Genomic DNA, 25,301 nt, shown 5'->3' with positions numbered 1-25,301 from the left:
AGCATACCAGCACCATAACACAACATATGCTGGTATAATTACTGGTCTATGCTATGTCTATTTTTATTATTATTACAGTATATATATATATATATATATATATATATATATATATATATTTTTTTTTTTGTAGGGTAGTGAACCTTAGATTCCTCATTTGTTTGTTTGTTTGTTTTGTTTGCCCATGTTATTTGGATTATGGATCTGCTTACTTTGCTGATCAGATGTTATTTTTAGTCTAAGCAGAATCTTTACGTTCCTGTACAGGAACCACAATAGCTCAGTCTCACAACACTTTCTTAGTCTCTACTTCCTGTTTTCACATTTTTCATTTTAAGAATAACACTGTAGTTGTTTTTAGCTTAAAATCCCCATTTTACACTTGAATTCACATGATTTCACTTCCTTTTTTTTTCTCTTTCTCTCTCTTTGTCTCTCATGGGTTTTGAGAAGCGAAGTTTTGTAGTAAGTGTTAAAGCTTTAACACAGACCCTCCTCGTTCTGTCAGTCATCAGTAGGACAGGATGGAGCTCCATCCACTCAGTGTGATGCTCTGTGAGTAAATGTTCTCTGTCTTCATTACAGTGGTTTGTGGTGACTTACATTTATAAATAATAGGCTGAGAGTCCAGAGATTGTGCTATTATTTAATTTACCTGTAGCTAATGTTTAATGCTAAGTTTAGCAGTGTGTTCTGTTTTTGTCTGTCTGTTGTGTTTATATCAGTTGTATCATGGGGTCCCTCACTCATATATGACATTAAAGCTGATTATTTTAACTTCTGTTATACATTATGTATTAACATGTAACATTTTGTACTATATTTCACATTTGTTAGATTTATTTATTTATTTATTTATTTTTATTATTTTTATTTTTTGGCAATCATCTGTAAGGTGAAAAAACTTGCTCTTGTAGATAGCCTGTATACTGTATCTCTGCAGGGGTCTGTGCCGAGCAGACAGGAAATCAAATTTCTAAATGAGAGGTGCTTCTATTTAAAGAGCCATGGTACGGATCTATTAGTGGGTGTAAGATCATTATGGGATCGTAGGTGTGAAACAGACACAGCTTGATTGGAGAACACTAGTTTATAGTCTCTTTAACATACAGTGATCATAACAATCAACTTGAAAAGTTAGAAGTAATGGGGGGAAAACAACTAATTATACTGAAGTTCATTAATAAACTTAAACATTGTAATTGTTGGTGATCTATTCTGGTATTAAACAGAGGAATAAAAAAACTACAGGCTGGATAGATATACAGTATATACAGTACTGTAGGTAATAGATTTATCATGATAAAAGTTAGCTTACTTCACAGTTGTCCACGTCAGACCTTCTTGATTATTTTCCCATAACAGCATTGTGTTTTATACCTTAATAAATCTGTCAATCATTCTTGTTTTACGTTTACTGCCTTTAGTGATGACTGGACTCATTCATTCTACACAAACAGAAGGTGAGTATGTTTAGTGCATTTACTGGAGTTTTACTTATTGTTTTACTTTAATATACAATATGCATGTAAAACATGTTAATTTAATAGATGATCCTGACAGGTTTATAGATAATAAAATTAACTAGAAAAATCACACATGCATTCTTGATTTATGACCAGAGGAAAGTAATTAATCTTTCTAAGGTGTACCAATTGTGTAAATCAGAGATAATTTTTAGTTTTGGGTTCTTACACAAGAGCTAAATCCCACACTCTGTGAAGTCTGGTTGGACAGATGACCAAAACTTAAATTTAAATATTTACATACAGTTAAACCTTGAATTGCAAATAACATATGGTTTACGAGTGTTCCACAAGATGAGCAAAGATCTTTAATAAATTTTGACTTGAAAAACGAGCAAGGCTTGGTTTACGAGTACGGAGTATCATGTATTACCCATGCGCTTCTTATTTTGACGCCGAGCGTCACGTGATCACAACTGAGCCAACTTTTTTTTCTCTCTCTTGTGCTGTGGAATTGTGGGTAATTGTCTCCCTTTCTGGGTCTTAGTGCGTGTCTCTTACTGGCATAATCAACATCCATGCACGCGTGTACTGTTTACTATGCATTCTTAATTTATAACCAGAGAAAAATAATTAAAGCAAAAAAAAAGTCTCATTAGTGAGGTTAAAAATAAATTTTCTCCCTCAGCCTCTTGTTATGTGTGTGCATTATGTGTGTGCGCGCGCGTAATTTGGCACCATGCCGGGTCACACACTTTCTCATCTTTAGTATGTGTGAAGCACCTCCTCTCTGCTTCACACACACACAGACACACACAAACACACACACTGTGCTCTTCACAAAAACTCTGCTCTGTCGTGATTCTTTTTAAAGGTAAAGTGCAGGTTTGTTTGTTTGTTTTACTTTACAGCAGTTATTCCGTTATTAAGCGCTTACATGAGTGTCATTAGCGATGTTCCTTGCTAAATTTTCAGACAAAACAGTCCTTCCGTTAATGTGTTTATGTGAAATTTAAATAAGAGTGGAGAAAAGTTTACTGTGTAAGAAAGTCTTATTAAAATGTTAAAAATCAATTTTTACCCTCAGCCTCTCTTATGTGTGCTTGTGTGTGTGTGTGTGTGTGTGTGTGTGTGTGTGTTTGTGTGCGTGCACGTAATTTGACACCCTGCTGGTGTTTTGCTCTAAAATATCCCCGCTGCCACAGATTGCCCCCCTACATAATCTCTATCAAATATTATATTAGAACATTCATAGATTTAATATTATCAAATATATTATTACTAATATAATGAACCCTAGGCATGTGACAGCCGTCAAGACCATTTATACAAATTCTCATATAATGTTTTTTTTTTATAGTATTTATTTTGCAAGGGTTTGTCATGGTACTGTATACAAAAATAACACTTTATTAAAAATAATCACAAATTACTAAATAATTATTGTTTATGATAAAAAATTATACGAAACGATTTTATTATAAAATAACCAATATAAAAAATAAACATGTTGTATATGAAAAAATATATAATTTAAATTTTTTCCACTATACAACATGTTTTTTATACTGTTTTTTATGATCAAATTTGTTTTTGTAATTTGTAAAACATATACCTATGAATTTATGTATTCATAATACATAATGGGGGGGGGGGGGGGGGCAATCCGTGGCAGGGGGGCATTTAAAAGCATAACAACAGTTCACACACTCTCTCTCGGGACGGGAGGGGCTTCACACACACACACACACACATACACAGAGAGCGCCTGCACGCACAGACGGAAACACTGGAAAATCTGTCTGGATTTATTATTATTATTATTTTAAAAACTTTTTAAAGGTAAAGTGCTGGTTAATTTGTTTTTTTTTTTACGTTATATTTTGTGTTAATTATTTTTATGTATTAATTTTTTTGGGTTGTCGAACGAATATTTTGAGTTTACATTATTTCTTATAAGAAAAGTGTGTTGGAATACGACCCCACTTTCAGAGCAAATTATGCTCGTTATTCAAGGTTCCACTGTATTTTTCAATCAGTCAGTTTTATATGTGTATAGATTCAATAGACTGTTTTAACTGTTGTTTCAACTTCGATATGTTAACATGGTTTATTTAAATAGCTGTAACTTGGTGTATTTTATATTTTCAGCCGGTGAATCTCATTTTACAGGTTATAGATGCATTGATGGGTGTGTGTTAGGGTGTGTGTAAAAGATCTTACAGAATAGACACAGAACATTACTTCACTAACAATAAAGGCAGTGTCATTAAAAATGGTGCTTGGTTTGTTGTGCAGATGAAGCTGAGTTGTCATTAATTCCTGTCTCAGTGAGAGCAATGGTGTCTCTATCTCGTTTTACATGTGTTTTTGTTTTGGTTTCAGTCTTGTCCCTGTCTTGTCATTGGTTGATTCCTCTAATGTGTTCTGTGTTGCACGTTGATTAATTTGCCTATTTATATTCCTGCGTCTTTTTTTTTTTAACCATAAGTTATTACCATGTAGGTTGTTTAGTGATGGCTGGCCAAGATACAGTGCCTTGCAAAAGTACAGTATTTATACCCTTTGAACTTTTGCACATTTTGTCACATTACAACCACAAACATAAATATATTTTATTTTGATTGTATGTGATAGACCAATACAGAGTGGCACATAATTATGAAGTGAAAGAAAAAAATTAAAATGTTGTCATGCGTTTGTATTTAGCCCCCCTGAATTACAGCTGCAAGTCTTTTGCGGTATGTCTCTACCAGCTGTAAACATCTAAAGAGTGAAATTTTTGCCCATTCTTGTTTGAAAAGTAGCTCAACCTCAGTCAGATTGAATTGAAAGCATTTGGGAACAGCAATTTGCAGGCATAAAATTCAAAATGAGTGAATACTTGCAAAAGACAATTAAGTTTATCAGTTTAAACATTGCATATCTTATCTTTGTAGTGTTTTTAGTTAAATATGGGTCAATAATAATAATAATAATAATAATAATAATAACCTGGTCAATTACATGGTTGAGGTTATTGCTGCCAAGGGGGTTAACCAGTTATTAATTCACTTACTTTTTCTACTTCCATTTTAAATGTTAAATCAGTGTGTTTAATAAAAACATTAGGATTTTTTTTGTGTGATATTTTTTTTGGTACATTATATTTGTCAACACTCTTGACTCAGATCCCATTTTATAATAAATTAATGCAGAAAACCATGAAATTCTAAAAGGTTTACACACTTTTGGCTATAGGCTGCTGGTTAATTTTTACTAATGGATTTCGTGCTTCTCCCTGCACTATACAACATTGTGGGGAGTGTAGCTCAAGGTTCTGTCTTTTTGTCTGGATCTGGAAAGCGATGGAGAAACAAAGACCTGGTTGCACAGCGAATGCTAAAAGGACGAGTAGCATGAGAGAGGCGCATTGCTATGCGCACGGGAATTCAAAAGGTCCAAATAAAATGATGTCTTTCAGCTAATGAGCCATACAATGAAGCTGTGGGAAAGAGTAGTGGAAGCTAGATTAAGGGCAGAGGTAAGCACTTGTGAGCAGCAATATGGTTTCTGGCCTAGAAAGAGTACATTAGATGCAGTATTTGTTTTGAGGATGCTGGTGGAGAAGTACAGAGAAGGTAATAAAGAGTTGCATTGTGTCTTTGTGCTGTAGATCTAGAGAAACCATACGACAGGGTGCCGAGAGAGGAGCTGTGGTGATGTATGAAAAGGCCTGGAGTGGCAGAGAAGTATGTTAGAGTGGTGCAGGACATGTATGAGAGCTGTAAGACAGTGGTGAGATGTGCTGTAGATGTGACAGAAGAGTTCAAGGTGGAGGTGGGTCTGCATCGGCTCTGAGCCCCTTTTTGTTTGCTTTGGTGATGGACAGGTTGACAGATGAGGTAAGACAGGAGTCTTCATGGACTATGATGTTTGCAGATGACATTGTGCTCTGTAGCGAGAGCAGGGAACAGGTGGAGGAAAATTTGGAGAGGTTGAGGTACGGCTCTGGAAAGCAGAGGAATGAAGGTTAGCCGCAGCAAGACGGAATACATGTGTGTGAATGAGAGGAACCCAGGAGGAACAGTGAGGATACAGGGAGCAAAGGTAAAGAAGGTGCAGGACTTTAAGTACTTAGGGTCAACGGTCCAGAGCAATGGAGAGTGTGGAATGAAGGTAAAGAGGCGGGTACAGGCAGGTGGGACAAGGTGGAGAAAAGTCTCAGGTGTGTTGTGAGATAAAAGAGTATCAGCGAGAATTAAAGAAAAGGTGTACAGGACAGTGGTGAGACCAGCGATGCTCTACGGCTTAAAGACAGTGGGCACTGAAGAAAAGACAGGAGGCAGAGCTGGAGGTAGCAGAGCTGAAGATGTTAAGGTTCTCCTTGGGAGTAACAAAAATGGATAGGGTCAAGAATGAGTTCATCAGAGGGACAACCCACGTTAGATGTTTTGGAGAAAAAGTCAGAGAGGCCAGATTGAGGTGGTTTAGACATGTTCAGAGGAGAGATTGTGAATATATTGGTAGAAGGATGCTGAGGTTGGAACTGCCAGGCAGGAGGTCTAGAGGAAGACCACAGAGGAGATTTATGGATGCAGTGAGAGAGGACATGAAGTTAGTTGGTGTGAGAGAAGAGGATGCAGAGGATAGGGTTAGATGGAGGTAGATGATTCGCTGTGGCGACCCCTGAAAGGGAACAGCCGAAAGACAAAGAAGAGGAACTTAGAACCAGGTAGGTGTGGACACATTTTTTTCCCTAAATGAAATGAATAAATGAAAATAACAATTTAAAAACTGCATTTTGTGCAGTATTTAGGATATTTTTGTGTAATACATTTCTTTTAATGACCTTAAGCATTTAAATGTGACAAATGTGCAAAAAAGGGGAAAAAATCAGAAATGGGCAAATTTCCATGGCACTGTATGTAGTAAGAGAGTTTCAGTAGGCGTTTTAAATGCAAGAAAAATATCTTTTGAAAATTATTGCTTGATTGGCAACTACAGTATTTCATTTAGCAATATCTATTTACACCTAATATAATGTACAGCTTACATAATGCTGCACTTACATAAAGGAAGGACTGGTGCACTTTTATGTGATTAAGGTTCACTGGAAAATATAAACCTTTATTTAGACCCTCTACTGAGTGTACGGAATTTTCTACTGTGTTCATGTAATTTTAGTAGTATGTTTGCATGTGTAGTGGTGCATGTTGTGGTTCCTCATTTTTCATGTCCAACAAAATGAATTAATGTGCAGGTGGAAGAGAGACTGATAATCTGCAAAACCATGTAACATTTATTGTACACTATATTAAATATGGTGAAGATTTACATTTAATATCGCAATTTTCATTCTTATCATTTGTCAAGTGAAAAAAATTGCACAATCAATGCAAAGCAGTTGAAGATCTAAAAGAAATATCATTACAGACACAGTAATACTGTTATACTATTAATTAATTAGTACGGTTTAAAACTACTTCTTTATCTTTAACTGAGTTTCACTTCTAACAGAAAATAAACCTGAGCTCACATCAAACCCTAAAGGAGCTGCGCTGACTGGAGACTCAGTGACTCTGTACTGTACACTGAAGCCGCAGTCTGATGGTTGGACGTTTAACTGGCTCAAACAGACAAAGAAATCTGAGAAAGAAGCAGACTACCGTTCCTTCACCACCAAACATGACCATTCCTACACCATCAGATCAGTTAGAGTCTCTGATGGAGGTCAGTACAGGTGCAGAGCTGAAAGAGGAAACCCAGTCAACTTCACAGACTACAGTAATGCACTCTGGGTAAATGTTATTGGTGAGTAAGAGACTTTCTGTTAAGTGATTCTGTATAACACTGAACAAATAAAGAACATGTGATCAGGGTCAAAATATAATAGGTTTTACACTGCTTTCTACGAACTCTTTTAGCTAAATTATCAAGAAACTTAAAGTAAAAAGGTGATCAAATTGTACTCAGTCAGTGTTTTACTAGCACAGCTCTGTATATATTATAGTCAATTTCTTTTCCCCTTGCTGACATTCAGCATTTATATAGATCTTATGAAGAATACACATAATAGGCAACACATTGTAATTGAGACATGAATAAATAGTGTAGAACATGTGAATTTTCAGTACAGGAACCTGATTATTTTTAGTGGTGTGTCTTTTTTTAAAATTGTGATCTTCATTTATTTCATCAGTAGGAACTGTTGTCTGACAAAGTTTAATCATTTACATGTGAGCAAACTATATTTATACTTTAAAAATTTAATAAATTCTGTATTAAATTTAAAAATCTTACAGAGAGTCCTAAACCTGTGGTGATTATAAACCCTGATACACGGGTAATCAGAGGAGAGAGCGTGACTTTCAGATGTAACATGCAGACAGGAGGAGACACCGAGTGGACGTACAGCTGGTATAAGAATAACACACAGCTACAGAACACAGCACAGGAGTTTACAGACACAATTGATTCCAGTGGTGAATACACCTGCAAAGGGAGGCAAGGTGACTCTAAGAGCTCACAGATGAGTGATCCTGTTATGCTCTTTGTATCAGGTGAGTGTGTGAGTTTATCTTCCTACTCATGTACACTATAGTGCCAAAAACATTTGCTTGTTGCTGTCACATGTATATGAACTTAAGTAAAATCCAATTCTTAATCCATAGAGTTTAATAGGATGTTGGCCCCTCCTTTGCAGTTGTTTTGTGCACTGTTGCACGGTCATGATGGTACAGGAGGGGGTCGTCCCCAAACGGTTCCCACAATGTTGTGAGCATTGTATAAAATGTCTAAAATGACCTGGTATACTGAAGCATTAAGAGTTCCTTTCACTGGAGGTAAAAACAACCCCACACCAGTTCCAATATGACTGCGCACCAGTGCACGAAGCAACGGTCTATAAAGAGTTTGGTGCGGAAGAACTTGACTGACCTCAACTTGATACAAAAACTTTGAGATGAGTTAGAGCGCAGACTGTGAGCCAGGCCTTCTCGACCAATAACAGTTTTTGACCTCACAAATGCGTGTCTCACACTCCTAAACCTTGTGGAAAGCCTTTCCAGAAAAGTTGATGGTGTTATAGCTAAAAAGGGGGTGGGACCAACATCATATTAAACCCTATAAATTAAAAATTGGATGTTACAGAAGTTCATAAGCATGCTAATATTATTATAATATTTTCTGTAGATTCTTTTCTGTTTATTTACTTTTTCACCTTCCTATTTTAAACTAACCAAATCATTTGGTTGTAATGAATGATTACTATTTACAAGATTTTCTAATTGATGTGACAAATTATTTTCAACTATTCATTTTATTGTTAGAAAATAATTGACCTTTATAATAAACACATTCTTTTACCCCCAAAAACAAAACTATGTTACTATGTTAGAAAAAAATAAATAAATGAATGAACAAGTTTTAAAGTATTAAAAGAATTAGAAATAATAAAAAACAACACTAATGAATAGACGATTCGGTAAACATGAATCAGAATTTATAAAGCATCATATGGAAAAGTTACTTCACGGGATTATTACAGTGATCTATACACTTGTGTAGGCAATTTTAAAATATAAAATGAATTTCATCACTGTAACCTCTTACAGCAAATTCTGTACAGAAATGATAAATTATGCACAAATACTAAACTACTGTTTATGCTGTAAAGGTAAAAGCAGCTCTAATACCTTTATAATTTCACATCAACAGAAAAACCCAAACCGACTATGAAAGTGAATCCTAAGAGCATCTACACTGGAGACACAGTTACTCTGAGCTGTGATCTACAGTCTATTGGATGGACTTTTTCCTGGTATGATCATTGGGAAGCAAAATATCTGACCCCTGGAGATTCACACAGTAACACACTCGATGTGATAATCTCTAATGAAGGACAAACAAAATACTACTGTAAAGCACACAAGGGAGACTACGAGTCAAAGTTCAGTGATCCAGTTACAGTTACAGTGAGAGGTACGTTATGATTTCTCCTTTTTCATTACAGATTTTAAATTAGGACTACTGCACAGTAAAATCCTCAGTCATGATTTAACACATTGAAGTCTAGCTGGAGCTATAGAAACACTCCAAGGAGTTAATTTATCATTGAGAATTTTACTGTCTAAAAAAAAGGTTTTTCATTAATAAAGACATTTAAATAACTTTTAATGAATTTTAATAAAATCACAGCGGTGTTTTTACATAAAAATTTTCAATGAAGTTGAGATGCAATATATTTTTACAAGATTTTTTATTATACTTCTCTAGCCAGACCGCAGCCTGTAGTGAAAGTCCATCCAGCTGAGAGTGTGTTCATTGGGGAAAGCGTCACTCTCACATGTGAGATACAGACTGGAGGATCCTGGCAGTACCACTGGTATAGAGATAATACAGAACTCAGTGATGCTGCAGGAAAGGAAACATACAGAATAGCTGACGTTAAAGAGTCTAATAAAGGTGATTATACATGTAAAGGAACACAATCATCAGACCCAAAATACACAGAGACCAGTGCTGCTGTTACACTGACAGTATCAGGTGAGTGGGTTTTATTTCACATATTGGCTGTATTAACAGTGTAGAGAAAAGTGTAGATGTGTATTTTGAATGAAATTCAGAAATTCAGCTCCACTGCTGTCAGTGAGCTCGCTTTTGGAAACACTGGCTGCAGAAATAAAGACCCACAACTTATTATAATACATTTTAGGGAAAAAAATATACAATAATTAAGTGTATAATTGTTAAACATAAAAGACGTTTTCTGCATATATATACATAAGTAGGTAAATAAGTAACCTCTTTTTATTTTAGACAGACAATACTGTATAAAGCATAAACTGAGAATTTTCTTTGTCAACTAACAATTTAAAATAATTTAATAATTGAACAAGATATTTTTGTCATATTTTTATATTTTTATTCACTATAAGATAGATGTGTATGAACCACATACACAAGACTATAGGGCCATCTGAGCACTATTTAAAGAGAAAGTCATTCATTTATGTAAACATTTTTTTAATTATGATTTACTTAAAATAAACTTATCACAATGAAAATGAACAGAATGATCATGTAGAGATGTGTCTTTGGGCTCTTCTTCTTTTATTAGTAAATAATTGTGAATATTGTAACTTTATATCTTATACTGAAAAAGTAATAAAGAAGAAGATACCAGCCTGAAACCCCAGACAACATGGAGATATTAATAAGATGTTTTCCTCTGTAGAGGTGATTAGTGTAGTTAAGAGTAATTCACATCCTGAACTGTGTTTCATTTGTAACAGAAAAACCCAAACCTGAACTCACATCAAACCTTAAAGGAGCTGTACTGACGGGAAACTCAGTGACTCTGACCTGTATACTGAAGCTACCGTCTGCTGGATGGAAGTTTTACTGGATTAAAGACACACAGAGCACTGAGACTAAAACTCACGACCACTATGACTACTACTCCTCCTTTCACTACACCATCACACCAGTTAATGTCTCTAATGGAGGTCAGTACAGGTGCATAGCTGGAAGAGGAAACCCAGTCTACTACACACACTACAGTGATGCACTCTGGGTAAATGTTATTGGTGAGTAAGAGACTTTCTGTCAAGTGAAAGAGACCTACCTTAGTCCACAACCTTCTATCTACTAAAGAAAATGCTAAACAAGTATAAATCCTACACAAACATATTCATAACTGGCACACTGTTTAAGATGTACAGTACTATTACACTTGTCAATATACTTAACATGTAATATATCCGAATACTCTATAGGGCATGATAATAGGTCACATTTGCATGTGTGCATTAAGGATCCACAAACTATAGCATATGAAACTCATTATTATTACATTTACACATTTGCTCCTTTTTTTAATTGTTTTATATTTAAATGAAAAAGTAACATTACCCTGTAGGAAATAAACTGTTATATCAGCATCACGCTGTTCATATACATGTGATTTATATGCTCTGAATGGTGTCTAATCTTAAATCCAAATCCTGTAAATGCTGCTTTTGAGTGCTGAAATATATTTTCTGTATAACAGTAGGTTGAATTTTATTGCAGTGAGTCCTAAAGCTGTGGTGAGCATAAACCCTGATAAACATGTGTTCAGAGGAGAGAGAGTGACTATTAGATGTGAAATACAGGAAAGAGGAGACACTAAGTGGACATACAACTGGTATAAGAATAATAACACACTCGACCCAAACCGCACAACACAGGAGTTCAACCTCAGCCCAGTTACAATTGATAACGGGGGTAAATACACCTGCAGAGGGAGGAGAAGCAGTGACTCTCAGAGCTCAGAGATCAGTGATGCTCTTACACTCACTGTATCAGGTGTGTGTGCGTTTTCATTTATTTATAATATAACAAAATTTGCCAACCTGTGTGTATTCATATTGATTAATTTTTTCCTGTATTGTCCATCAGACCCAGCAGAGACAGTAGTGAGTGTGTCTCCACTGAGCTGGCTGACTGAAGGAGACTCAGTGACTCTAAGCTGTGAGGTTAAACACTCCTCTACAGGCTGGACATTCAGCTGGTACACAGATGTTCCCTACAGAGACAGTCAGGGTTCCCTCAGGTACAGGACAGCGCTCCTCTCAGACAGCAGCAGAGGATCTGGAGGCTCCTACACTCTCAGTCCTGTTACTCTGAATCACACAGGAGTTTATATGTGCAGAGCAGAGAGAGGAGAACCAGTCTTTCACACACACTACAGTGAACCACGGCCACTGTGTGTCACTGGTGAGGAAATACATCAACAATAATTTTGTGTGTGTGTGTGTGTGTGTGTGTGTGCGTGTGTGTGTGTGTGTGTTGATGAAGAGAGAGTAGATCAACTGGTAGCATATTTTAATGATGAAACATTTTATCATGGATTCTCTTGTGATGGGCGTGCACCCAAATCTTTTTTCTGCTCGTCCCTCACTCCCGAGGGGTCACTTGGCATGTGGGCTCACCTTCAGCAGGTGTTAAGGGGCGTGGATTGCTGGCACAGCAACCGTGTCATTGTAGAGGCTGCAAGGGCCACTTTCTATGTGAGTCCACAAAGGAGAGTAGCATGTGAAAGAGGCCACCCCATGCACCCCAGGAACTCTAAATGTACAGTACAGTATATGGATTGTATACTGCTCTTTAATCAGGTGCTGAAGGACTGCACTGAGTTTCACTGAGGCAAGCCATCAGGATCCAGTCACTTAAAGGAAAGGGCTGCTGACTCAATGTTTAGGCTTCCCTCCCCAGTCAGCATTTACACTGCAGCCACTAGAGAAGTGTCAGCCACGCTGGCCAAAGTTGTGTACCAGTGGCCACACCGAAGGAGGATTGGGTGGGGTCAGCAGGCCACGACTCTAAACGTGGTGCTGAGAAGCCGGCCAGAGTCACCGTCTAATAATGTCAACTTTGCCTCTCTGTTGCCACCATCGCCTGCCAGCCATGTGCCTACATGCCAGCTGGGCACTGCTAATGATTTCTTCCTTTCCTCCCTCCTTAAATTTCTTTCCTTTTCCCAATTTTATAATAAAAAATACCCTTTTCTAGACCTCGCCTTGTGTCTGTGGTGTGAGTTAAAGATCTTACACATTCAGAAAAAGCTATAGCTGTGTTAATTATAACTATACAATAGAATATATATATACTATAACCAGGAAATCTGATTGGTTGCGAGGCTTTACATGAATTGTGATAATAGACAGTGACATCACTGGGATGCTTAACTATACGTATCACATCCCAAGTGTTTTAATAACCATTTTTTACCCCAATTGTCGGTCGCAGACAGGGTGAAAGTAGGTTGGTACAGTCCACAATATTGAGGAGAGAGCGGCTGCCTGCCAAAACCCACATTTAAAACCAGCCACAGAATCACTTTCAGCAAGGAAAACATATCTAATAATGTTATGTCTCCCTAAACAACACTTTGTCTACTTAGTAATTGCTTCTAAGTCAAATCAAATCATATGAATCATATCTGAACTATCTGTGTTTACACATGTGGACAAAATTGTTGGTACCCTTCGGTCATAGAAAGAAAAACTCACAATGGTCACAGAAATAACTTTAACCTGACAAAAGTAATAATAAATAAAAAAATGTATAAATGTTAACCAATGTAAGTCAGACATTGCTTTTCAACCATGCTTCAACAGAAATATTTAAAAGAATAAACTCATGGAACAGACCTAGACAAAAATGATGGTACTCCTAGAAAAGACTGAAAATAATGTGACCAAAGGGACATGTGGATTCAAGGTGCGTCCACTAATTAGCATCACAGGTGTCTACAATCTTGTAATCAGTCAGTGGGCCTACAGTATTTATATATATATATATATATATATATATATATATATATATATATATTTATATGTATATCAGTCAGTGGGCCTACAGTGTATATATATATATATATATATATATATATATATATATATATATGGCTCCAGGTAGTCACCGTGTTGTTTGGTGACATGGTGTGTACCACCACACTCAACATAGACCAGAAGAAGCCAAGGAAAGAGTCGTCTCAGGAGATTTGAAAGACAATTATAGACAATTATAGACAAGCATGTTAAAGGTAAAGGCTATAAGACCATCTCCAAGCAGCTACTGTAGAATTTACAGGTGCACATATTATTCAGATCCATGGGACTGAATGACAAATCAAAGAGACAGATAATCCGAATGGTAACAAAAGAGGCCAGAAAGACTTCTTAAGAGATCCAAGGTGAACTTTAGGCTCAAGGAACATCAGTGTCAGATCGCACCATCTGTCGTTGTTTGAGCCAAAGTGGACTACATGGGAGACGACCAAGAAGGACACAATTGTTGAAAACAAATCATAAAAATGCCAGACTGGAATATGCCAAACTACACATTGACAAGCCACAAAGCCTCTGGGAGAATATCCTATGGACAGATGAGACAAAAATAGAACTTTTGGCCAAGGCACATCAGCTCTATGTTCACAGAATGAAAAATGAAGCATATCAAGAAAAGAACACTGTCCCTAATGTGAAACACGGAGGAAGCTCTGTTATGTTCTGGGGCTGCTTTGCTGCATCTGGCACAGGGTGTCTTGAATCTGTGCAGGGTAAAATTAAATCTCAAAACTATCAAGGGATTTTAGAGAGAAATGTGCTGGCCAGTGTCAGAAAGCTTGGTCTCAGCCGCAGGTCATGGGTCTTGCAACAGGACATGGACCCAAAACACACAGCTAAAATTACCCAAGAATGGCTAAGAGGAAAACATTGGACTATTCTAAAGTGGCCTTTATGAGCCCTGACCTCAACCCTATTGAGCATCTTTGGAAGGAACTGAAACATGCCGTCTAGAAAAGGTGCCCTTCAAACCGAAAACAACTGGAGCAGCTTGCCCATGAGGAGTGGGCCAAAATACCTGCTGAGAGATACAGTACCTGCTGAGAAGTCTCATTAACAGTTACAGAAATTTTTTGATTGCAGTGATTGCCTTAAAAAGTTGTGCTTCTGTTGAAGCATGATTAAAAAGAAATGTCTGACTTTCATTGGTTAACATTCATACAATTTTTATTTATTACTTTAAATTTATTTTTCTGACAATTGTTTTTTGGTTTTTCCTTCATTTCTGTGTGTGACAATGGATTGTAGACCCTACTGTACATATCTCACTTTCCATTTGAAGTCATTTAAGATTAACCTTAACCCGCTAGTTAATGAAGCTGACATTATAAAACAGATCTAGTGTAAATATAAAGAGAACATTTTGGCTACATAGTTCCAGTAAAAATTTAAAACTACTTGTTAATTACACTAACTATCGATTGCTATCTGTCAGTCTCAAGCTCTGTTAGTGGCAGTTAGTTTGTCCCACCAAATGCTGTGGGATATGTGTTGGCACATCAAAATAACTTGTTAAATAAACAAAATTTTCATAATCTTTTCACAATAAATGCTGTTTGTGGAACTGTTGTATAAAAGCAGCATTGCACTACATTGTGCTATATCCAAAAGTAAAGCACTCATTCTCATGTGAAATTGCTTAATTACATGATAGCAATGTTACATGAGCATATAATAAGCTGAAGTAATGATCAATGAAATAGAAAATCTAATTTATTTTGAATGTTAGTCGGACAAAAAAAGAGTTAGGTAATTCTGAATGTATAGTTTTGTTTTGTTTTATCATCAATAATATATTCATTAATTAAATACATCACCAGATTTAATCCTTTTGGTTGCATTCATAATTATATATTGTCTGTGTTTCCTGGTGAATCTCTACCTTCTCTATGTGTAGTTTAATCTGCTATCTTAGCTAAATAATGCCCCAAACCCATTTTAATGGCTTTTTGTTTTTTCTTACATTTTTACCAAAATTAAATACTAGTGACATAAATGTAAATATATTAATATTAATATAACTGTTAACAGGTGAATCTCCTCCAGTGTCTCTGATCATCAGTCCCAGCAGAACTCAACACTTTACTGCTGACTCTCTCTCACTGAGCTGTGAGGACCAGAGAGTCTCTACTGGATGGACAGTGAGAGGACACACACACAGCGAGACACTGTTCAATTGTTCATCAGTTTTAGGATCTACATGCAACATCCAAAGCCTCTCTATATCACACACTGGAGTTTACTGGTGTCAGTCTGAATCTAAAGGATGCAGTAATCTTCTCAACATCATAGTGCACGGTGAGTTATTTTATCAGTTCTCACAAGCAGACAGCATATACTGTAGGACTATATGACCGAAATATTATCTTTAAAACCTTGATATATTCCACTACATGGATAAAATAATCATTTTTTATTTAGTATATTCTGTTTATAAGTTTTCGTTTCATTTCCATATAAGTATGTTTTGATTAAAAACATAAGCATTAAGTCCACCAATAAAATAGAAATCTAGAAAAAAGTAAAAAAAATAATAATAATAAAAGTACCTGTTATAATCCACTTACAGGAAACTTATATGGCTCAACATGTTAAATAGCTTTTAACAACAGCGACACTGTACATGCATTCTTCAAAATATGAGAAATGCATCAAAGTATGTATGTATGTAAAGTAATGCCTGTCAAAAGAAAAATGTTGAACTTGCCAAAATTTTATGTACCACCTTTAGCTTTGATTATGGTTCAGTGTGGTGAATTCATGTGTTGCGATATAAACAGCGTAAATGATTTAATCCCGTAAATGATTTCATCTTGCACCCAAAACCATTCTGTCGCAATTTGAATCCTGGAATATGCCCGTGCCATTAGGAAAGAAAAAGTCCATAGATGTGATAACCTGGTCATTCAGTACATTTAAGTTATCAGTTGTCTTTATTTTATTGTTATAACATTGTTAAGACTAGCCCTGAGCAACCAGATCATAGCACTGCCTCTAGAGGTTTGTACAGTTTGTAAGTGTTTAACTGATTTCCATTATTTTTTCTGACCATATTTGTCTTATGAAGTCCTTACAGGTTTGCACAGTTCCTAACCTAATTTAATTTATTTCAAATATCTTTAAATTGACTCTTCATAATGTAAATGGTGACTTTTCACTATTGGTGGCACGGGTGGCTGTGTATAACATCTCAGTGGCAAGGAGGGTTAGAGTTCAGTACTAGAGTTCAGACAGTGCAACAATAATACAAAATACTGCATTTTTTTTTCAGGTCTTATGAAGTTTAGCATGTTATAGTAATAATAGAATTATTGCTTTATTTTGCATAATTTATGTTTTTAGTGAATTCTTTCTTTCTCTTTCCTACAGGTGGTGATGTGATCCTGGAGAGTCCTGTCCATCCTGTAACTGAGGGAAATCCTCTGACTTTACGCTGTTTATATCGCAACACAAAGATCTCAGACTCTGGTGTCAATTTCTATAAAAATGATTCAGTTCTCCAGGAGCAGACTAAAGAAGAGATGACCATCAGTAGTGTCTCAAAGTCACATGAAGGTTTCTACCACTGTACACACCCAGAGAGAGGAGAGTCACCGAAAAGCTGGGTTTCAGTCAAATGTGAGGAAATCAGGTCTTCTTGCTTTAGTTATATTTGTAATAAGATAAGTTCAATAAATGGATACTTAGGTTCTTGTTTTTCGTTAGTTTCAGCTTCTGGGTCCTCTGGTGTAGTTGTAGGACTGAGTTTGGCCTTTGTGTTTATCATCTTAATCATCTTATTGATCATTTTGCTACGCCACAAGGAAACAAAAGGTTTGATAGAAGACTCCATGGTGTATTTGCTTTTTCAGTTATTGTCTTGTATTTTACTGCAAATATACCATGTGAAGGCAATTTCTTAACTTTGCTTTATTGTTTTACTATGTTAAAAAGGTATAGGATATCATATTCCTTCCACAGTAAATCAGAGCAACAATCATCCTGCAGGTCAGTCTCCATTAACAATAAACACATCAGCATTTCTTTTTATTCATGATTTAATCTTTAGTGTTTTTTTTCTTTTTAGATGGTCACCCTATCTATGAAAATTCTGCTTTGAGATCTAGAGGTGTAGTTTATTTGTGTTTAAAATATAGACAAAGAATAAAATATACAGTGGTGTGAAAAACTATTTGCCCCCTTCCTGATTTCTTATTCTTTTGCATGTTTGTCACACTTAAATGTTTCTGATCATCAAACACATTTAACTGTTAGTCAAAGATAACACAAGTAAACACAAAATGCAGTTTTTAAACGATGGTTTTTATTATTTAGGGAGAAAAAAAATCCCAACCTACATCGCTCTGGAGGAATTTTGGCCCACTCATCTTTGCAGAATTGTTGTAATTCTGCTTTATTTGAGGGTTTTCTAGCATGAACCGCCTTTTTAAGGTTATGCCACAACATCTCAATAGGATTCAGGTCAGGACTTTGACTAGGCCACTCCAAAGTCTTCATTTTGTTTTTCTTCAGCCATTCAGAGGTGGATTTGCTGGTGTGTTTTGGGTCATTGTCCTGCTGCAGCACCCAAGATCGCTTCAGCTTGAGTTGACGAACAGATGGCCGGACATTCTCCTTCAGGATTTTTTGGTAGACAGTAGAATTCATCTATCACAGCAAGCCTTCCAGGTCCTGAAGCAGCAAAACAACCCCAGACCATCACACTACCACCACCATATTTTACTGTTGGTATGATGTTCTTTTTCTGAAATGCTGTGTTACTTTTACGCCAGATGTAACGGGACACACACCTTTTCAAAAAGTTCAACAATTGTCTCGTCGGTCCACAAGGTATTTTCCCAAAAGTCTTGGCAATCATTGAGATGTTTTTTAGCAAAATTGAGCCTTGCCTTAATGTTCTTTTTGCTTAAAAGTGGTTTGCGCCTTGGAAATCTGCCAGGCAGGCCGTTTTTGCCCAGTCTCTTTCTTATGGTGGAGTCGTGAACACTGACCTTAATTGAGGCAGTTCTTTAGCTGTTGTCTTTTGTGGCCCCTCGGATGAGTTGTCTCTGCGCTCTTGGGGTAATTTTGGTCGGCCGGCCACTCCTGGAAAGGTTCACCACTGTTCCATGTTTTTGCCATTTGTGGATAATGGCTCTCACTGCTTTAGAAATGGCTTTATAACCTTTACCAGACTGATAGATCTCAATTACTTTTGTTCTCATTTGTTCCTGAATTTCTTTGGATCTTGGCACACTGTAAACCCTAATGCTCAAAGTAATTAAACATATTGAGTACTGTTAACTTAAATAATTACAATTAGTTCAAATAAATAGACCTTTATGAGTATTTAGAACTTTTTGGTATTTATGAGTTTGTAAAAATGACACTTTTCAAGTTAGCTGAACCAATTTTATTTTAAGTATCTTTTAAGTACTTAAGTAACAGTAACTGTCACCTTAAAGTTCCACCAACTTAAAATCTTTCAGACTAGCGATTTTGTGTCTGACGTCATCAGGGCAATGGGGCACTGGTGGCTCAGTCGTAGATGTTTTGCCCGGCATGTGAAAGGCCCGGGTTCGATTCCCAACAACTGGATGAAGTGCCTGTCCCAAGCCCAGATAAAATGGAAGGGTTACGTCAGGAAGGGCATCTGGTGTAAAACTTGTGCCAAGCTTGTGTGCGGGACGGATTGTCTGCTGTAGTAACCGATTACCAGGAGCAGCCGAAAGACCAACAACAATTAATTTGATTTGCAACAACTAAAAAAAATGAGTACAACAAACTCAAAAACTCATAGTTCCATTTACTTAAAACTGGAAAAATCATTACTTAAAAAAATTGATGTAACTGATTACCTCAAATTTTTTGAGTTTTGCCAACTTATTCGGGTTTACAGTGCATGATGTCTAGCTTTTGAGGTGCTTTTGGTCTACTTCTCTGTGTCAGGTAGCTCCTATTTAAGTGATTTCTTGATTGAAAGAGGTGTGGCAGTAATCAGGCCTGGGGGTGACTACAGAAATTAAACTCAGGTGTGATAAACCACAGTTAAGTTATTTTTTAACTAGGGGGGCAATCACTTTTTCACACAGGGCCATGTAGATTTGGAGTTTTTTTCTCCCTTAATAACGTAAACCTTCATTTAAAAACTGCATTTTGTGTTCAATTATGTTATCTTTGACTAATAGTTAACGGTTTTTGATGACCAGAAACATTTAAGTGTGACAAACATGCAAAAGAATAAGAAATCAGGAAGGGGGCAAATAGTTTTTCACACCACTGTAGATAAAGCTATCAACATAACATTAGCTTTCTAAAGCCTTAATTTTATTTTGTTTTAGTTGATTATGCAGCTGGTTCCAGCAATACAATGTACTCACAGGTTGTAACTTGGAAAAAGTATCATAAAGGTAACAACACAGCATCAACCATTAACCTTTATTTTTACTTTGCCTTCGCATTATTCAGAATTGATTTCTATAGTAGATAATGCACTGACAGAACCAGATAATAAGATGTATTCACAAATTGAGATTTAGAAAATTTACATTTCATGGTAAAGGTGATTGCCTGCACAGTGTATTAAAACAACAAACAAACAAAGTGTTTAATATGTCAACTTTTTTCAAGCTTACAATTCCCGAAAAGTTGATTAAGAAGGAGAGGTGACCGTGCTTTTTCTGTGTCCGGGCCCACCCTTTGAAACAAGCGCCCTTTACATCTCCATTCAGCTCACAGTGTTGAAATTTTTTAATCGAACTTAAAAACGTACATATCTGTTTAACAAAGCTTTTAAACATGTCTTATAGTGGTTTTGTATCAGTAATTTAATGGTTTTGGTGTTTTTGAAAGATTTTTTTTTTTTTGGCTTTGTTATATAAAGCACTTTGGTCAACTATCGGTTGTTTTAAATGTGCTATATAAATAAATTAACTTCATTTAAATTAAATTAACTATCTACAGCTCTTTATTATGCAATCAGACTTTTTTGTTCTTATCAGATGACTCTGCATTGGGACAAAATCATACAGTTTACTCCATGATTGAAATGAAAAACATGAATTCTAAAGGTAACTATAATGAAGATCATAATGTTTTTTGTTGTACTGAGTGATTTTTTTTATAAGAGGATACAGAGCTGCACTTTATATTTAGCTTACTACAATTTCAAAAAACAAAGTAAAGAGAACTTCATGACATGAGCACAAACTGAAAATAGTGTCAATATGAGGATTGGATCTTTAAAGGAAGAAAATTAACTTGTATAACAAAAAAATTGGCCAGTGCCATTGGAATGTATGTGTGAATGTTAAACAGCATTGAGCGTGGATGATATTCTAAAAATTTTTTGTAATGTTTTATTAATTATTGTTTTATTATTATAATGTTATGCAAGCATGAAAAGTAAAAATAGAAAGCTGTGTCTATTCTTCTTTATAGATTCTGCCACCGACCTGAGTGATGTGACTTATGTCGAACTTGACCTGACAAACCAAAAGAGGCCAAAAAGAAAACAAGGTTAGACTAAAATTTTTTCATTTGTATTTGTGGATTTCTTTTAATACTAATTTTTTTTAAAAATCCGTAAACTTTTTAAAATATTTAGCAGTTGTTGATCTTAAACATATTCTTTTAAAACTAAAATACATTGGATGGGTTAATATGGCGAGTTTTAAATCTATGAATGTTGCTTACTAGAAAAGCGCAGTGAGGAAGCAGACACTGTTTACTCAGAACTGAACCAGAACACAGATCAAGGTAAGATGAGTTTAAAGAGTATGTGTAATTTCTCCAGACCACATAACGCCTATTTCTCAGACAAACAAAGGGCACCGGCCCTTTCCTGCACACACAGAAGCTGTCAAATGATCTACGGGACCTTGTGTTGGGTTTGAGCACAGAGTTGTCTGATGTATTCTGGTCCTTACTTTTAGCCCACTTTCACAAGTTGCTCTTTTTTAAATTTACAAATTTAAGTTTATAGCTCAGAAATAATATAAAAATTGCCAAAACACCAACCCTTTCTGTAATTCAGTTTCAATGCTCTCCATCATTTCCATGTCTCTATTTAATTCTTCAGGATATTTCAGTGAAACTGCGGGTGCAGCTTATGGCCAGGTTAACAAAAAGGGCAAAAGGGGATAATGCAGGTAGGAGCAATTCACTGGCTTTCCATATCCATGTTAATAAATCACAGCTTATGCGTGTATAAAAATAATACAAATAATAACTTGTTTTCAGTTATTGTGGTTGTGGATGTGAATTAAACTGTAAAAAATAGACAACAGTTTATTTAATTAAGAAACACAGTCGTATACAATATATTAATTATATTGATAAAAGTAAATTGAAACAAATCCATAAAAATAATAAAAATTTCAATAATGACTCACTTAAAACACAAAATCAAGGATAAAGATACAACATAAATATTGGGTTGAGATTTTCCCCTGATTGATGGTTACAAAACCTAATACAAAGGCAGCGAGGATTTATAAAACTATTATAATAAGTTTTCATTTGGTTTGCATCAAACTAAACAAACAAAAATATTAAATCAAACTTAATAGCAATTTGTATCATTAGTGTATAAATTTCATAATATGTCTTTTCTTTTTACTCTAGGTTCATAAAGAAAGTCCAAAGTGTCCTAAATGTACATTATAAATGTTGTTTTAGAATTTACTATTATTCACTTTAAGGTGTGTTTATGTACTTACTATAGTTTACTCATGCTGTTTATCTTTTAGTAAAATGTAAAAAAAAAAAATTGATAAGCTTTTTTTTATCTCACTGCTTTAAACAGTGAGTGAGTGATGGCGTATTGTCTGTCAGACAACCTTGCCAGAAGCTGTACTCTCTTGTTATGGAAAAGATGTTTCTGTTTGAGCTGATGTTTCCTTTATAGCACCCACTGTATATGCTTTGGTGTTATAATCTTCAATTACTATACAGGTGCAATAAAATGAAGTCATCTGACTACCCGAATGTACTGAATGACCAGGTCATCACATCAATTCTTTTTTTTTTCTTTACTGATGGCATGAACATATTCCAGGATGACGATGCCAGAATTCTGGCTCCTGTATGGTTTCTAATTAGAATGTGTATTGATACTAAGTTTATACTTCTTCCAACTCCTTTTTGAACTTTTTTGTTTGTTATATTGTTTTATGTTCCAAATAAAATATTCAAATATTTAAAGTAAAAATCAAATTAATCAATATTCAATTTAATCTTGCAATCAATTAGTCACCCTAGTTTAATGTTAAAAAAAAGTCACTCAGCTGTTCAGTATCGTATACCTCACTGAACATGAACAACACCAGAGAAAGCTAATGAGGGAGTCATTTGAGAAGATCAGAATGAAAATATTGACTAGCATATTAAAGGCTAAGGTAGTAATATACCATTGACAACAGTTGGAATTATTATTAAACGTTTAGGGTCCAGGGTTCAGTTGTTATTATTATCATTAGTATTATTATCATTATTATTATTAGGACCTTTGTTTTTTGCTTTCCTGCTTTAGTAGTTTTTATCACTAGTGTCACTTTGTTTAATTGCACAGTTAAATGTTTGTATATATGTATTTTTTTATCTATTTATTTTTCATGTTATGACTTGATTCTAAGCGTTGGCAATGTGAGTGTATGCAGGAATCAAACACATATTATTGTGTGTGTTCTGTAGGATTCCATCTAAAGTGTGTGTTATCCCATGTTCTGATAAATATACTGTAAATAGTGATATACTGTTTTGTGTGTGATTAAACTCGATGCAGATATTGTAATTTTATCTGGCTTCTTAAAATATGCACAATCCAAGGCATGCAGGGTAAAGTATATGGTGTATGCACACTGGGGGCATCAAGTACGTATGTGCACAAAAGCCATGCCTTTATTTTTAAAGTCTTACTTCAAACTTTTCTAAAAAGTTGCCAGCTATATCACATATATTGTAGGAATAAAAATTATATGGTAAATTTGTCATCAGACTTTACAGTGGAACCTCGGATTATGAGCATAATTCATCCTGGAAGTGGGCGTGTATTCAAAAACACTCGTAAACCAAATTTAATTTTCATATAAGAAATAATGGAAACTTAAATTATTCGTATATAAAAATAATTAACACAAAATTAAATTTGTACAAAAATAAAACAAATTAACCTGCATTTTACCTTTAAAAAAAGTACAAATAAATACTGACAGACAAGTGTTTGTTTGTGCACGCAGGCACTGTGTGTGTGTGATGTGCGTGCAACTGTTTTATCGGCAAAAATAGCGAGGAACATCGCTAGTCACACTCGCGTTAACACATACTAACGGAATCAATGCTGTAAAGTAAAAAAAATAATTAACACGCATTTTACCTTTAAAAATAATTGCGACAGAGGGGAGTTTCTGTGTAAGGCAGAGTGTGTGTGGTGTTGGTGTAAGTGAAGGAGCATGGTGTCAAATTACGTGCGCGTGCACACAAACACACACACACACACACACACACACACACACTCCCACCTTTAAAGCCCCCCTACAACCCCCTCCTCCTCTCGGCTTCCCACACACACACACTCTGCCTTACACAAAAACTCTGCTCTGTCGCAATTCTTTTTAAAGATAAAATGAAACACGACAGGCTGATACAGAGAGGAAGGGGAAAAAATAATCTTTACCCTCTAATGAGACTTGCTTTTGTTTTATACGCGTGCACACACATGCACGCTGTACAAACACACTTACAAACACAAAATAAAATATGTTTCACACAAACACACACACACACACGTGGTCACAGTCTTATAGTAAACAGTACACGTGTGCACAGATGTTGATTATATTAGTAAGAGACGAGCACTAAGACCCAGCAGGGGAGATGATTACCCACAATTCTACAGAGCAAGAGAGAAAAAAAAAATTGGCTCAGTTGTGATCATGTGACGCTTGGCGTCAAAACAAAAAGCGCATGCGTAATACATGATACTTAGTACTTGTAAACCAAGACAATGCTCGTTTTTCAAGTCAAAATTTATTAAAAATCTTTGCTCGTCTTGCGGAACACTCGTAAACCGTGTTACTCATAATCCGAGGTTCCACTGTATTATGAAATGTTCCTCCTAATATTCCTTTGATTTTCCCCTTGATCTTATGCCACTGACAAAAATGACAAAATTTATACAGAGCCCAAAAGGGGCTGTAAGCAGGTGTTACCATCATCTACCACAGTCTCCAGTGATCATACTGAATTTGCATTGGTATACATTTGTGATAAAATTTGGCTCACAAGGGGCCCATATTTCATTATTAAGTCTATTGTGATTTAAGTTATTATAGAATTCAGTTGCATAAGGAAGGAAAATGAAGTTAAGTCTAGAACATATAAAGATATACCTCAATTTGATCTCTATTCTAGTAGAGCTGTGCGGCTTCATTCAGTAAAAAATGAGGAAATGTTCCATTCTTCACTCTCTTAAGAAAAGCTA

General features: G+C 35.6%; 1 protein-coding gene across 3 annotated transcripts; it reads left to right on the top strand.

Annotated features, from left to right (window-relative positions):
* Window positions 1-428: 428 nt before the first annotated feature.
* Window positions 429-23,620, top strand: LOC128522377 (carcinoembryonic antigen-related cell adhesion molecule 5-like). 3 transcript variants are annotated; one of them, XM_053495605.1, is made up of 20 exons: window positions 429-555; window positions 1,428-1,463; window positions 6,966-7,259; window positions 7,751-8,008; window positions 9,165-9,428; window positions 9,723-9,992; window positions 10,742-11,035; window positions 11,520-11,795; window positions 11,889-12,206; window positions 15,872-16,138; window positions 17,210-17,458; window positions 17,546-17,653; window positions 17,774-17,827; window positions 17,907-17,948; window positions 20,161-20,229; window positions 20,821-20,889; window positions 21,260-21,337; window positions 21,518-21,577; window positions 21,900-21,969; window positions 22,445-23,619. In XM_053495605.1, exons 1-19 carry the CDS (start codon window positions 525-527, stop codon window positions 21,962-21,964), a joined length of 3,102 nt encoding a protein of 1,033 aa, XP_053351580.1. In that variant the 5' UTR covers window positions 429-524; the 3' UTR covers window positions 21,965-21,969; window positions 22,445-23,619. The 3 variants fall into 3 exon arrangements, with proteins under 3 accessions (XP_053351580.1, XP_053351579.1, XP_053351578.1); XM_053495604.1 differs by lacking the exons at window positions 429-555; window positions 1,428-1,463 and adding an exon at window positions 4,858-6,180 and having other exon boundaries at window positions 22,775-23,620; XM_053495603.1 differs by lacking the exons at window positions 429-555; window positions 1,428-1,463 and adding an exon at window positions 4,858-6,180 and having other exon boundaries at window positions 22,445-23,620.
* Window positions 23,621-25,301: the final 1,681 nt, after the last annotated feature.

Source organism: Clarias gariepinus, chromosome 1 (assembly GCF_024256425.1).
Source record: "Clarias gariepinus isolate MV-2021 ecotype Netherlands chromosome 1, CGAR_prim_01v2, whole genome shotgun sequence".
Lineage (NCBI taxonomy): Eukaryota > Metazoa > Chordata > Actinopteri > Siluriformes > Clariidae > Clarias > Clarias gariepinus.
Note: the sequence above shows the minus strand (reverse complement) of the source record. Positions and strands in the feature narration are given on the sequence as shown.